The 13,673-nt window shown below is 41.2% G+C and overlaps 1 protein-coding gene across 1 annotated transcript in view; it reads left to right on the forward strand.

Moving 5' to 3' along the window:
* The window catches only part of LOC310962270 (MAM domain-containing glycosylphosphatidylinositol anchor protein 2), a gene marked incomplete at its 3' end in the record, with an annotated part of 180,361 nt that overhangs the window by 102,976 nt on the left and 63,712 nt on the right, over positions 1 to 13,673 (forward strand). The window contains exons 7-8 of the mRNA XM_083934673.1: positions 12,800 to 12,891; positions 13,435 to 13,672. Of these exons, the coding sequence (XP_083790799.1) occupies positions 12,800 to 12,891; positions 13,435 to 13,672 (330 nt within the window). The remainder of the gene's footprint in view (positions 1 to 12,799; positions 12,892 to 13,434; position 13,673) is intronic.

A 13,673-nucleotide genomic window follows, 5' to 3' on the forward strand; every position in this document is an offset into this window, starting at 1 on the left:
ACACGCACACACACACACACACACACACACACACACACACACACACACACACACTTAACCTAGGTTTAACCTAAGCCCAGGGCTATATGATTTAAACTGCACTCATACCAGCCCTGGGTTAAATGTCAGTTGGAACGTGTAACTAATGTTAAAAATACAGAATTCCATTGTTTGCTTAGCCCCGTTTCACTCTGGCAACGTTAAGCCCCACATTCAGTCAATTTTCAGGAGTCAAGAACGAGGGTGGTGTCGGTCCGATTATATCTATTTGCGGTTTCTCAACCTCAGTCATCCTCACCAAAACTCAGGAAGAAGCCTAGCTTAACCACGACCATGTTACACATCCTCATACGTTTCACCATCCAATTAGTTCAGCTGTAAGGTACGAAGGCACAAAAGCCCGGTCTTACAAAATTGTTACAAGCGATCACAATGTGGAGAACTGGGTTTTAAATTTCAGATTATTGGATTTCTGCATCAAGACTTCTTCTTCTTCTTCTTCTTCTTCTTCTTCTTCTTCTTCTGATCTTGTAAATTCTCCCAAGTGTAAAAACCATCACCAACGTCTGCGACTCAGTAATTCCCTGTAGATAGATTCCTTTACTGTGATTTTGGAGTGAAAACTAACCAAAACAAAGAAATCTAGGCAGTCTGAAACTAAATGGCGAGATTCTTAAATGACTGACCTAATCAATATGTGACACAGCAAATAAAGGATCAATAAAAACAAAATTAATTGGGAACATTCTCGTGAAATTGATGAAGAGTCACTCTTGTGAGTGGGATCAATAGTTATAGAACAGAGTGAGGGGGCGGTGCATAAATGACTGAAATCCGCACAAAAACCCTGTCCTCAGCCTGACAAACTGTCACTCAGCGCAAAATTAGGATCAAGGTACTTAAATGACAAGTTATTTCTGACGTTGGGAGATGCTGTTTATCAAAGTTTATTGAAAGGACACAGACTTTAATGACATCACCATTTGATAAGAAACAATGAAGCCCAACAAAACATCACAGATGTCAAAATGAATTTGAACACAGCGCTATAGTTGCTGTGTAAACTCTAAAAGCCAAAAGCAGCGCTGTTGTTGTTCTCATTCTGAGACAGACTGATGAACTATGGAAGACTGTCGGCAATGTTATCACACATCTCACTGTGGCATCGGGATCGCTCTCCTGAGTCTGATGAGCTGTCACCGATGCAAATACCTAGGTGGGATCAACATGCACCAGATGATGAGAGGGGGCGGTAGAACCATATATGAGGAGTCTGTATTGTTCATAGAGATATATCGTGTATTTAATATTTTTCCTTAAGAACTGGGTGTGTATTAACCAGTGCAGCAGAAGCAGTAAAACAGGCTTACAGCGTATTTCCAATAAGAGGGCTGGGTGGGTGGAAGGGTGGGCTGGGAGGTGGTCATGTTAAATTTCCCCCTTTAGCAGGTCATTTACATCACCATGGATACTGTAAGATGATTGCATTTAGAAAGATGGGGTGTTTTTCTTCTTTGACTTTCTGCCCATGTTCTGGTGATTTAGTCAAACCCAGCACAAAAACACAAAACAAAGATCTGTGAGCATGACCAAACGAAAATTTGGAAAGTTGCTCGACAGAATTTAATTTAAATGTAATGATGTTGTCTCTCCCAAGTGTGCTTCTGTTTATGGGAAGTGCATTTACCACCACTGACACTGGATTTTTGAGGCATATATTGATATTTGAGAGTTGAATATGGATAAATCTATAATTTAAATTCTTACATAAACGCAAATCAAACGGGTCCAAAGTAGTTTTTTTTCTTATTTATTTTTTATGACTAAGACTTTTTTTACGTTTGAGAACTTAACTTGTCAATCCTCTTTAGCTGACAGTCTATGTACCTCAAACAATCTTTGGCATTTCTGTAAAGAAATTTCTTATAACTTATCAGCTGACCTATACGGTCATACGGATATCCCTGTGATAAGGTCGTATCAGCCGATATATATCGCCCCAGGTGATAATAGTAGTGGATTTTGATGACCAACAGTAGTGCAGACAGAGGGCTTTTCACTCCACTTTTAGCTGCCATTAACTGTTTTGAGATGGCCTTTTTTATAAATGGCAAACCCGTCAAGTGAAAGCACAAAAGGAGGTGGAGTGGATGGGGTGAGGCTGTAGTGCCCAGAACAGATTTTTTCATTTAACCCACCCTCCTCTTTGCATGCAGATCAATCATGAACGACTAAACTATAATCTGACCCTGTAGGAATTTAGAAAATACATTCTACTTTGTTCTCCTGTAAACGTCACATGTTGCTTCTTCTGTAGTTGGCTAGACGTGTGTGTGTGTGATGTGTGTGTGTGTGTGTGTGTGTGTGTGTGTGTGTGTGTGTGTGTGTGTGTGTGTGTGTGTGTGTGTGTGTGTGTGTGTGTGTGTGTGTGTGTGTGTGTGTGTGTGTGTGTGTGTGTGTGTGTGTGTGTGTGTGTGTGTGTGTGTGTGTGTGTGTGTGTGTGTGTGTGTGTGTGTGTGTGTGTGTGTGTGACAAAGAAGGGCAACAGCCAGAGAGACTGCTGTCTGTGCTTACTAATACCCCGTTTCCACATGCATTTGTATTCCTGTTTATTTAATTTCCAGAATGCCTTGACTGTAGGCTACAAAACCAATGAATCAAGAATGCAAAAATGCTCTGCTAATTGCTAAAGTATGCGTGTATGTGTGGCCAAGGAGAGTTAAGGCTGAAATGTTTGGAATTACAAGCACCAAATAAAATCATGTCTCTGCACATGTGCGCGTATGTGTTGATATTCTACTCACACACTGCACGTCCCCATGAAACACCAGTTGATTTGGTTCTGCTACACTGAGTTAATTTTGCGTGTTTTGCAGGGTCACCCTGTGGCCTCATCATTGCCTATCTCAGCTTGTTTACCCTCCTATCTAGTCCTTGAGAAGCCTTCTCAAACTGCTGTTGCCAAAGGGGGCTGAGAGTGTGAAAACATACATCTCTCCCCAGCAGATGGTAGTTTCTCTGGCCATACTGTCCCACCAGCTAGACTGCCTTCCAGGGCCTGGCCATCTCCACAGCCAGCCCAGCAAGCTACTGGCATCACATCATCCTGCTGACAAGATCCTTTTTATGGATTAAGGGTCTGCCACACGTCTTCAAAGGCAGGTCGATACCCTGCTTTCCAAGGCCACAAACGCACCAGTTTGTGTGTCTATATCTCCCGCGACAATGCAAAGACGCTGTGCGCTGGTTCTTTCTTCCTTTTCTTTTATTGCTCAAATATGAGTAGGCAGCTCTGAAATTACAGTTGGTGAATTTAGACAGGACTGTGTTGTTGAAGCTGGCCTGGCGTTTTGTTTTCATGTCACCCCGCACACAGACGCCTCCTCTGCGCGTGTCTCCCGTCTTTTCCGCTAAGCAATGTGTTTTCCCTCTGTGTGATGTAGAGAAATGAGCAGCGCTGTAGCTATCAAAGATTCAAAATCAAACGCAGCTGTGTTGTCGTTGGATTTTCTCGACAAATTCCCCCAGGGGGTTTTCTGTCAAATTCAGGTATGAAGCTTTTACACCCAAGACATCCATCATTCCGACCCGCTAAGGTAGACGCAAAGCACCCACGCACGTACACACATTCAAGCATGAACACAAAGTCAAACACGCTCACTACCATCCAACGCTTTGTAACTCTGATTGGAAGCTTGCTGTTATTTATAGAGCAGCAAAAATGCAATCTTTTTCAGTGCGAGCTCCCCGCTGTTTATATTTAGACTGTTTGGTTGGCTGAAAACAATCATGACGTGCCTTGTAAAAATCTGGCTGTCAGCATGTGAATCAACATGTGAATGACCCTTATCAAATTTGCTTTGGAATAAATTCTGATCAGAACCTGAATATATTTCCATTCATGAATGCCAGATTTAATGGCTGGATGGTTAGAACTGGCACAGGCAGGACAGTCTCTTGGGCCGGGGCCCTAAGGACCGCCTGTGTGTATTCGTATGTGTACGAGTGTGCCTGTATATGTGCACGTGCCTGTTTTGTTTGGGCATTCGGCGCCTCTGTGTGCATTCGAATCCTTTTTGGCATAAATTAAAGCCTGAGGTCAGCCTTGAAGGTTGAGAGCAGTATTTAGGACTGATTTTCTTCCCACCTAAGAATGGACACGTATGAGTGGCCATGACGCTGCGAAGGTGCTAATGCATGGGGGAATGCGTCGGTGCTAATGTGAGGATGCATGGAGTGTTAATAGAAAAACGAAGGGTGTTTGGATGGCGATACGAATGTTTGTTTGCAAGTGAATGCCCTGTGTTTTGAACCATGCTAATGCATGTCGTCCATTTTTTGGGTTTAACCTTGAGCGGATGAGAGAAGGCTGAGGAGTGCGACAGTTAGAGGGACATCCATCTGGCTCTGAGAGATGAGTTCAGCTTCACATGCTGATATTCTCTGCAAGACTGAATGGCGAGCACAGTACACGGCCTGCTGAGAGACGGACAGGCTGGAGTGACTGAAAAATGAGATGGTCCGATGGGTAGACAGGTGGATAATGATTCAGAGTGAGAACGGAGTGAGACACGTTTTTCGCCTCTAACAAAGGCAGGCAGAGTGCACTGGAGGGACACATTTAAACATCTCTTTTTCTCGCACCGTCGCTGCATCTGAGTGTGCGCATAGCTGAGGCCATTGGATCTTTGTCATTTTGTGCCTCCATACGTGCGTGTCATAATCTTATGTCAGGGCTGTGTGTACTTTTGCCCGCTAAGAAGCTCCCCTGAGGTGCTATTGTAATCCTGCCGCGTGACATGAGCTCTCTGTAGAAGAAGGCCTCAACCAGGGCTTTTCTCTTTGTGTGATTATCTGCGCTTTTTATGTTCAGGCCACCCATTATTCCCAAAGGCTATTAAAACTATGGAGAATCATACAGGCTCGCTGCAGGGAAAAGCACTTCAGAATGAACACAGGAACACTAGAATATGTTCGGTAATGATCCAAAAGAATTGAATATCCATTGAATCACTATTGAACTGCGTGCAATCACTCAGGCAAAATAGGATAGAAATGAAAGCATACAGTAAGCAGAGCATCCTACTTGTCTCTTCCTATTACCATGAAGAAAGTAGCTCCTGTAAGTGGCTCTACAGTGGGTGTTTTAGTCAGGGTTCAATGACAGGAAGCTCCGATGATGATAAAAGGAAACCAGCTTCCAAAATTCATAAATAACTCATGTAGAATTTGTTTGTGCGTAGGTTGACTTGTGTTTCGTGCCCCAGCGCCTGTGATACTGGCAATGTTTTTGCTTTTTTTGTGTTTTTTATAAATAATGCGAGATTTTCTACACTGGTGCCAGAGATGTGTGTTTAAATTTAGCTTATTCTGCTGATGCTTTCTTGCTTTCATTGAGAGTTGTTCCTTTACCGATACCATTATCTGAAATGCCTCTGATACTGCTTAAAGTGCTGGTATCAGTAACGGCGTGTATGTAAGTTTATACGTAATAAAGCCTTAAAGAAACACACTTTAATGTATTTTATTTATTTAAGCCTGATTGTCAAACTAGATAATAAAAGAAAGTTCTAATGCATTCATTCTCTGTATGTGTAACCTGAGCCAGGTCAAATGAACTCCACACCAGTTAGTTGGACCAGCCCAGCCTGGTCCTGGTCCTGGTCCTGGTCCAGTCCCAGCCTGCTCAGATGCGTACATGAACTGATGAAGCCTCTTGGATGAGAGGTGAAACGTCTTCCTAGACAAATAACCATGTCCAGTTGCTTTTGACTGAAATTGCTTTGGGGATAACGACGACCTGGACACATGAGAACATTCACAGTCTTCGGATAAACTTTGTTTGAACCAAATGCTAGCTTCACTTTACACTTCGCTTTCAAGACCCAGGAGGGAGACGTGCTTTGTTGTGCACTAGGATTTAATTGCTGAGGTATGACCGGGATTCACGCTTTTTATTTCTTTGACTGTGTTTTCCCTTCACAGATGAAGATCAAGACACTAAACCGTGAGTCTTGAGTTGTCATGCGAGGGAAAATCCGTATTTGGGTACATCCCTAATTATCAGCTAACACCACTAACCAAGTATCTAACAGGCAGGAAACGCAATTTTCTGGAGTATTCTGTGGGAAATAGAACTCAAGGAAATAATTTATTTATTTTAGTGTCCTTCAAATATAAAAATGAAATCGCTGATGACTTCACTTTTTTTTTTTTCCCTCCTCTTTTTATTGGTGAAATTAGGTGAAAGACAAGGTGACATACTACGAGGATCAACGAATACAGATAGTGGACATACAGTACAGATAACAACATAAACACCAAAAAAAAAGTTCTTATGATATGTATAGAGGTGATATAGGTGTGTGTGTGTGTGTGTGTGTGTGTGTGTGTGTGTGTGTGTGTGTGTGTGTGTGTGTGTGTGTGTGTGTGTGTGTGTGTGTGTGTGTGTGTGTGTGTGTGTGTGTGTGTGTGTGTGTGTGTGTGTGTGTGTGTGTGTGTGTGTGTGTGTGTGTGTGTGTGTGTGTGTGTGTGTGTGTGTGTGTGTGTGTGTGTGTGTGTGTGTGAGAGAGTGAGAGAGAGTGTGCAAGTGGCTGAGAGGCAGATAATATGGTATTATAAACGTATGTAGGTATAGATAGATGATACAATAAAAATAAGTAACTAAAGTATCAATAAGAAAAGAGGAGGAAAGTAAAACTGAAGGTACAACAAAAAAAACTGAAAATAAACAAAAATAATAGATAAGTTTAAATAAGTAGTAACAGTATGCAACATGATATGAGATATATTGACATGGTACAGTGTTTTATAGTTTAACCTTATATAATGTGATTAGATAATTGAGGTAAGATAAGACAGTATAATGTAATATGAGATATTATGCTAAGAAATGCAATATATTATAACCAAATATAGTCTGAAGGGATAGTGTAAGGTATGATAATGTAATACAGGGCAGATATGTAATGTAATATATCATGCTGTAATAAAGGATAATAACGTAATATATATGTGAACATAACGTATGTGGACATAACCTAATGCAAGCAATATATCATGACAATGACTATCGTAAGATGAATTGTTGGGATTATAATAAATAAATTATATTATGTCGATGATTATATATTGCAGTGAGGGGCGAAGTTGGACCGGGGTTCAAGGTAAGAGAAGCGAAGGACTGATGAATTGACCTTTAATCACAACATACATTACTGTATCATTAGAAAGATTATGAACTCTGAACCTAGATACACATCAAACCATCTGATGGGGAGAGATCCACAACCCTACTCAGTGAAAGACTGTATGACACGATAGAGAGCTCCAGAAAAGGCTGGTCCAGTAGTTGAACCTCCAGTTGGGATTTTTTGTCAAACTTAAAGACACATTCAGGTTTATTATAGTATTGTAGTGTTACCTACTTATGAACGTACGCATTCACTAACTCTCTCTGTATACACACACTTGTAAAATATTAAGGATGTTGTGGAAATTGTGAAACAACAGTCAGAGACACAGTTAACCTCCAGAGCAAATGGGAAAGTTCTGTTTCCGAGCGGAGCCCTTGTTAAAGATTCATATGACTTCTGCCAGGAATTGGATATCAGAAATGGGGAAGGAAGAGTGACAGTGCAGCACCACCCGTTAAAATCTCCCAACTCTGCTCTTCTCACCTCACACACTCGCCACAGTCCCTTTTTTAAAACACATCCAGTTTTAGATTCCCTCCCATGCATAAGGGAACAGGCACCATTTTAGTCACTGCAGCTGTCCAGCAAAATTCACTACAACCAGGTGAAGTAATGCCCACTTATCTCTCTTGTACACAAATGTAGTCAATTTACAGGAATGCCTACTTTCTATTTAATATTTATGGTTTGATAAAATTGCAGGAAAGGGGGTTTGAATGTGGAGGAGGCAAAGGAGGGAGCCAATTCTGAAATATGCATGAGCGCACATATGCAGCACTGGCCATTCTGACGTGCACTGCAGGTCTGTGCGGAAATGAGGGGAGGCTGAGTCACAGTGAAGTGAAGTGTGGGAAAAGTAGGGAACAGAAAAGTGATCCTGAAGATTTAACCAGACATTCCTCCTCTCAGGGTAACTAGTAGTTAGGAGCTAAATCTAATCATTCATGCACGTGATGGGAGTAGTTGATTTATGTACTGATTATCTAAAATAATGACCGTTATTATCCCGATAATAATCAAAATATACTGAAAACTCTCAAGATGACGCAAAACACACTGGGATCCAAATTATATTAATTATTGCATTACAGAGAGGACGCATCCTTTTTAGTGAAAAAGGTAATAAATATGATCATAAATCACGAGGTCCCCCTGATTGTCATAGTATAGGGTTTCATGAAAATGAGCAATCACGGAGAGCCTGTTGAATTGGATTATCAAACTTGTATTTGTTGTTATGTTTGGTAAATACCTTCACAGCGATGCTATAATTGTACATGCAATGAACACTTTCACTTTCCTACTTCTCCTTTTAATAGCCTTCATCAAGTGAGAAGATGGATTTTATGTAAAATAGAAACTCTACATTATGGCCTGTAACTTATGGGCTGTGGCCAAATTAATGTTACGGTTAGAGGAAAAACTATTACAAAACTGCAGTTATTTCACCGGTCTCACATGCTAATCTTTCCTCTTATTTTCTGCAAAATTACCTCTCAAGAGCCTTAATCAGATGTTTTACGACATTAGAGCCCCCCTCCAATGAAAAAAAAACCTTTTTCCTCGTGTTGCTACGGTTGGATGTTTGAGCTCCACTGGGCAGAATGATGTATGTGCGGAGTTTGACACGAGAAGGATGTTTACACATATATCTGCTTAAAGTGAAACTTTTCTCTGTCCTCAATGAAAATCAGATTTTAAGGGGTGGCCCTATGGGCATGATGTGTGACATCATAAGTCATTTGGAAGTCAATCTGGTCCAGTTTTCAACTGATACTTGTGTGATGTAGAAACTTGAATCCGCCAGTGCAAATAGATTGAGAATAGGCTAGAAGTGAGGTAAGAGACATCTTGTTTCCAGCCCGAAAATATTACAAATGAATAAAATTTGCATATGTATAGACTCTGGAATTCATTTCTTGATACAGCCTGCCCATCAATTGTTTTCAGGCTTAATGTAAAGAGATAATATCTGACTGAAATTTCTCCAATCTGACCGGGACATTTGAAATCTTCCAAGACGCATGGAACGCCACTGCAACTGAAACACTGGTCTGGACAACCTTTCATACAGTCTATAGTCTGGACCCAGGAAATATCAGAGACTATACTGTTCAAAGCAAATATTTATTGTATTAAATAAATGTCTGCAGGGAATCTTTAAACATGGTGTGAAAGAGGTTGTTGGAGATACTCAGACGCTGGGGTTAGAACATTAAATAAAATGGATGTTAGCGCTGATGCTTGGTGGGAACAGATTCTTATTAGTATTGTAATATAGTGAGTATCCTTGGTATGCTGGCATTATCATAGATATTAAAAAAGTAGAGCATGAGCAGCCGGGTCAGTGTGGACTATAATCTGTTCTTCCCCTATGTCACTAATGAGCCCAGAAATGTGCTCATCATAAAAATGAAAGTAGGAGAGTATGGCGAGTATGAACCTTGACATAAGTTTGTACTTTCAGAGATGCACTAAAAATGCATCGTCAACTTTCTCACTTTGCCCTCATCGGCTGGACTAAGTGATGGAGAAATTATACTATTTACATCTTTATATATTAGAGCTTGCAGCCCTATAAGATGTATTACTATTCAAAAATGTGTATGACATGAAGTTCCATTTATTTATTCGTGTTCTTTCCATTTGAATAGTTAAATCTCTAAATATTGCACAACTATTCATAAATGTTGGCAATGAGAGGCTCCTGGCGGACTTTTCTAAGGCATTATTTGCACTGGCTAACTTTTGTGAATGTAGCGCATAATAATGAATGTCCTCCAACCATTTTATATTCATACCAACCCGGCCAGTCAGTCATCATTTAAAGTTAAGCTATATAAAGTAGACAGTAGATTTTAAGAAGGGCAAGTGATGTAACACTTCTGAGTCCAGTTTCTTGTAGATGGAGTCCTACTTTGAGACGATTACACTTTATTATAAGAGACCCACTCTGTGATCTGTGCACCCAGCCATCACATCAAGTGCAAACGCTCCACATTGTGTTGTGATAGGACTGTAAGGGCGGTGGGTCAAATTAAAGTTTCATTCACCACTTCCTGTGGTCAGTAAAGGGTATCTACACACGCAGCAGAATTGAATTTGGCCAAAAGGTTAAATTTTCTTCTGCATCCCAACTTTGTGTTTTGTGCTGATAACAAGGGAGTGTTGTTAAATTAATTACACATTCATTTTTACCTCTGAAGAAATTTTAAAATGTATGCTTACGTGGAGCCCGGAGCTAGCTTATGACCAAATGTATGTCAGTAGCGATTCCTGAGTCATGGTGGTGAGTGGATAACTGATAACGGGAAGACATGGATAGCACGTTTGACAGTAAAACGCAAAGGAACAACTGAAGAGAATGACCTGAGTTCACTCTACACGAGAAAGACTTCCAGTGAAGCACAGCTGGCCCTGTGATGAAGTGCCTTTTTATTTCACGATTCTTTAAATTGTGAATATACTTGAACTGGAAGAATGTAAAAAGAGGAAAGCAGCTAATCCAAAGGTTTATCCGCTGTCACCTGTGACAGCACAATGACTTGTGGAGTGTGTGTGTCTGTGTGTCTGTGTGTCTGTGTGTGTTCGTGGATCAGATAATGCTTTCTTAAGAAGCAGCTACCAACACTGCTGAGCATGTCGCAGAGACACAAAAGCCTTTTCAACCTGTCAAGATAGAACTACAAGTCCGTCTCTGGGTGCTTTTTTCCAACTGTCTGTCGTGTATGATTGAAGGAAATGTGTTTCCTTACAGAAATGCTCACTTAACGGTTCCACCACTGAGTTTGTATCAACTCATTGACCTTATACTGTGCGTGGTGGCTTTAGGGAAATTTAATCGGCATGTATGTAGCAGACGTACATTGTGATGCAGAGCTGGGCCAAAATGGGAAATAAGCATGTGTTGCAGGTAATACTTTGTATTATCTTTGTGTCCATAAAGGTCAAAGATATATGCTGCTTAGCATATTATGCTATTTGCCACAGTTTCAATGCCAGAACTATTGAATTATATACAACGTGATTGATGGGTAGTGCCTCGGAGAATGACAATATATGGGATTCAAGACTAAATGCAAATGCACAGCGGTGTTTGTGCGAATTTGTGTCGACATGATTCGTAATATTTGTCTCTGACGCGCGTCAGAAATAGGTTTCTCTGACTGCTGACGCTGATTTCAAACACGGGGTGGAAGATCATGTCAAGGAGGCGCGTGTCACTCGTCTCTCCCCTCAACGTGCAGCTCGGTTGGCATCACAATGTTTTGCACATTCAATTTCCTGTGTTTAACTCTGACAAGCAGGTTTTGTTTTCGTTTTCCCTTTACCAAACTGAATATGATAATGTCACTTGGGATTTGCTAGATGAAAAGATTTCCATGGTGCCGTCAGCTTTTTTTGTGTGTTTTTTTTGCAGAGGAGATGAATTGAACAGTAGGCGCAGGGTTTGGAACCAATACAGCATGCATTATAATGAAATCATCTCTTTTTTTCTATTCAGAGAAGGTATGCTTTGAAAATGGAGTTTGCACACCAAATTGGATTAAAAATGGTGTGTGTGTGTGTGTGTGTGTGTGTGTGTGTGTGTGTGTGTGTGTGTGTGTGTGTGTGTGTGTGTGTGTGTGTGTGTGTGTGTGTGTGTGTGTGTGTGTGTGTGTGTGTGTGTGTGTGTGTGTGTGTGTGTGTGTGTGTGTGTGTGTGTGTGTGTGTGTGTGTGTGTGTGCCTGCTTGAATGCTGTCGTGTTCTTCAGCCCGTCAGTTGTTTCAAAGCTTTTGTCTTCAGAACAAACATATGATTCTGCTGTATCTGTTAAGTTCTGTTTGACCCTTCTGCGGCATCAAAAGCTAAACAGTTACGGTTGTCATAGAAATATTTTACTCTTACACTTTTGCTTTAATACCACTTTTGTGATTCTGTGACCCCAGTTCTAAAGTGACACATCTTAATGAGCAAGAAATATGCTTTGCTCACAATGCTATGCTTAGATGGGTTCCCTCAGGTAGCTGTAACACAACACAGTCTGTTTGTGCATTTGAACAATGTGTAAAGTGCTCAAAGGCTAAGCAGGTACAAGTTACACAGTCAGGATTATGTATGTCCACTTGTTATGCATAGCAATGATTTGTGGGTGTTGAGCAAAGTAAAAAATCTATTTAAAAAATCCATATAGTCCTGTCTTTGGAATTACATCTCAGAAATAACATCAATATGACAAGCGGAGCCATAACCTACAATAATTGTTTTAGGGTTAATTTCAGCAGACGTACACAGGGATACATTCATTCTTCTTCAACCGCTTGTCCCTGTCGGGGTCGCGGGGGGCTGGAGGCGATCCCAGCCCAATTCGGGTGTGATGCAGGGCACATAGAGACAGACAACCACTCACACTCCCATTCACACCTATGGGCAATTTAGAGTCATCAATTAACCTAACACATGCATGTCTTTGGACTGTGGGAGGTAACTGTGGGAGGTAACACACGCAGACACAGGGAGAACATGCAACTCCACACAGAAGGGCTCCAGCTAGGATTTGAACCAGGAACACTCTAAAAGTAAATGTAAATCTTCTTCTAATCAACGGATTATCTCTTCGCAGCTTTGAAAAAGGGGCGCTTCTGGATCACGCCTGACCCCTACCACAATGACGACAACATCCAGATTGGACGTGAAGTCAAGATATCTTGTCAGGTATAGTTGAGTAAACACACACATACCTTGCATTCTTTCTAAAAGTCTTTCTCATGGCTCCAAAAAGAAGTCAGATTTTATAGAAGTCAATGAGAAAATGAACCTACTTCTCACTTGATTTATTACTTCAGTAAACATTTTTCTAATGCCTGTATGATCTTGATTGCTAGTTTCTTCTTCAGTACAGCATAGTGTTGGTTTTGTAAATGAAGTTCCCATTTAGAGTTAAGTAGACGATGAAGCAGTGTATGTTTTGGGATTGACAGGTCGTTATCAATCATGATAGAGGCTTAGCAATGCGTATCCATGGCACTGGCAGTGAACTTGTTTTTGGGGGGATTGTCTGTTTTCATCCAAGGACTTGTTGTTTTCACTTCATCATAGTTAATTGTAACATTTTGGTCAACGTTCGAACGTTCTGTGGATGCGCCTTGCTAACCAGTCAAGTAGTCCACAAACCAATGAGTGCCACATCCACTTCTTTCATACAGTCTATGGTTACCCATCAATGCAACACAAATTACATGTTGCTGAATGTCCTAGGTGGAGGCGACTCCACCAGAAGAGCTGACTTTTAGCTGGCTGAAGAATGGCCGTGCCCTGCGGAGCTCAGAGCGTATGGTCATCACCCAGACGGACCCCGACATCTCCCCTGGTACCACCAACTTGGACATCATAGACCTCAAGTTCACTGACTTCGGCACGTACACCTGCGTGGCGGCGCTGAAGGGAGGAGGCATCCCTGAGATCAGCATCGACGTCAACATCTCCTCCACAACTGG

The sequence above is a fragment of the Echiichthys vipera genome (assembly GCF_963691815.1).
Source record: "Echiichthys vipera genome assembly, chromosome: 19".
Taxonomy (NCBI): Eukaryota; Metazoa; Chordata; class Actinopteri; order Perciformes; family Trachinidae; genus Echiichthys; species Echiichthys vipera.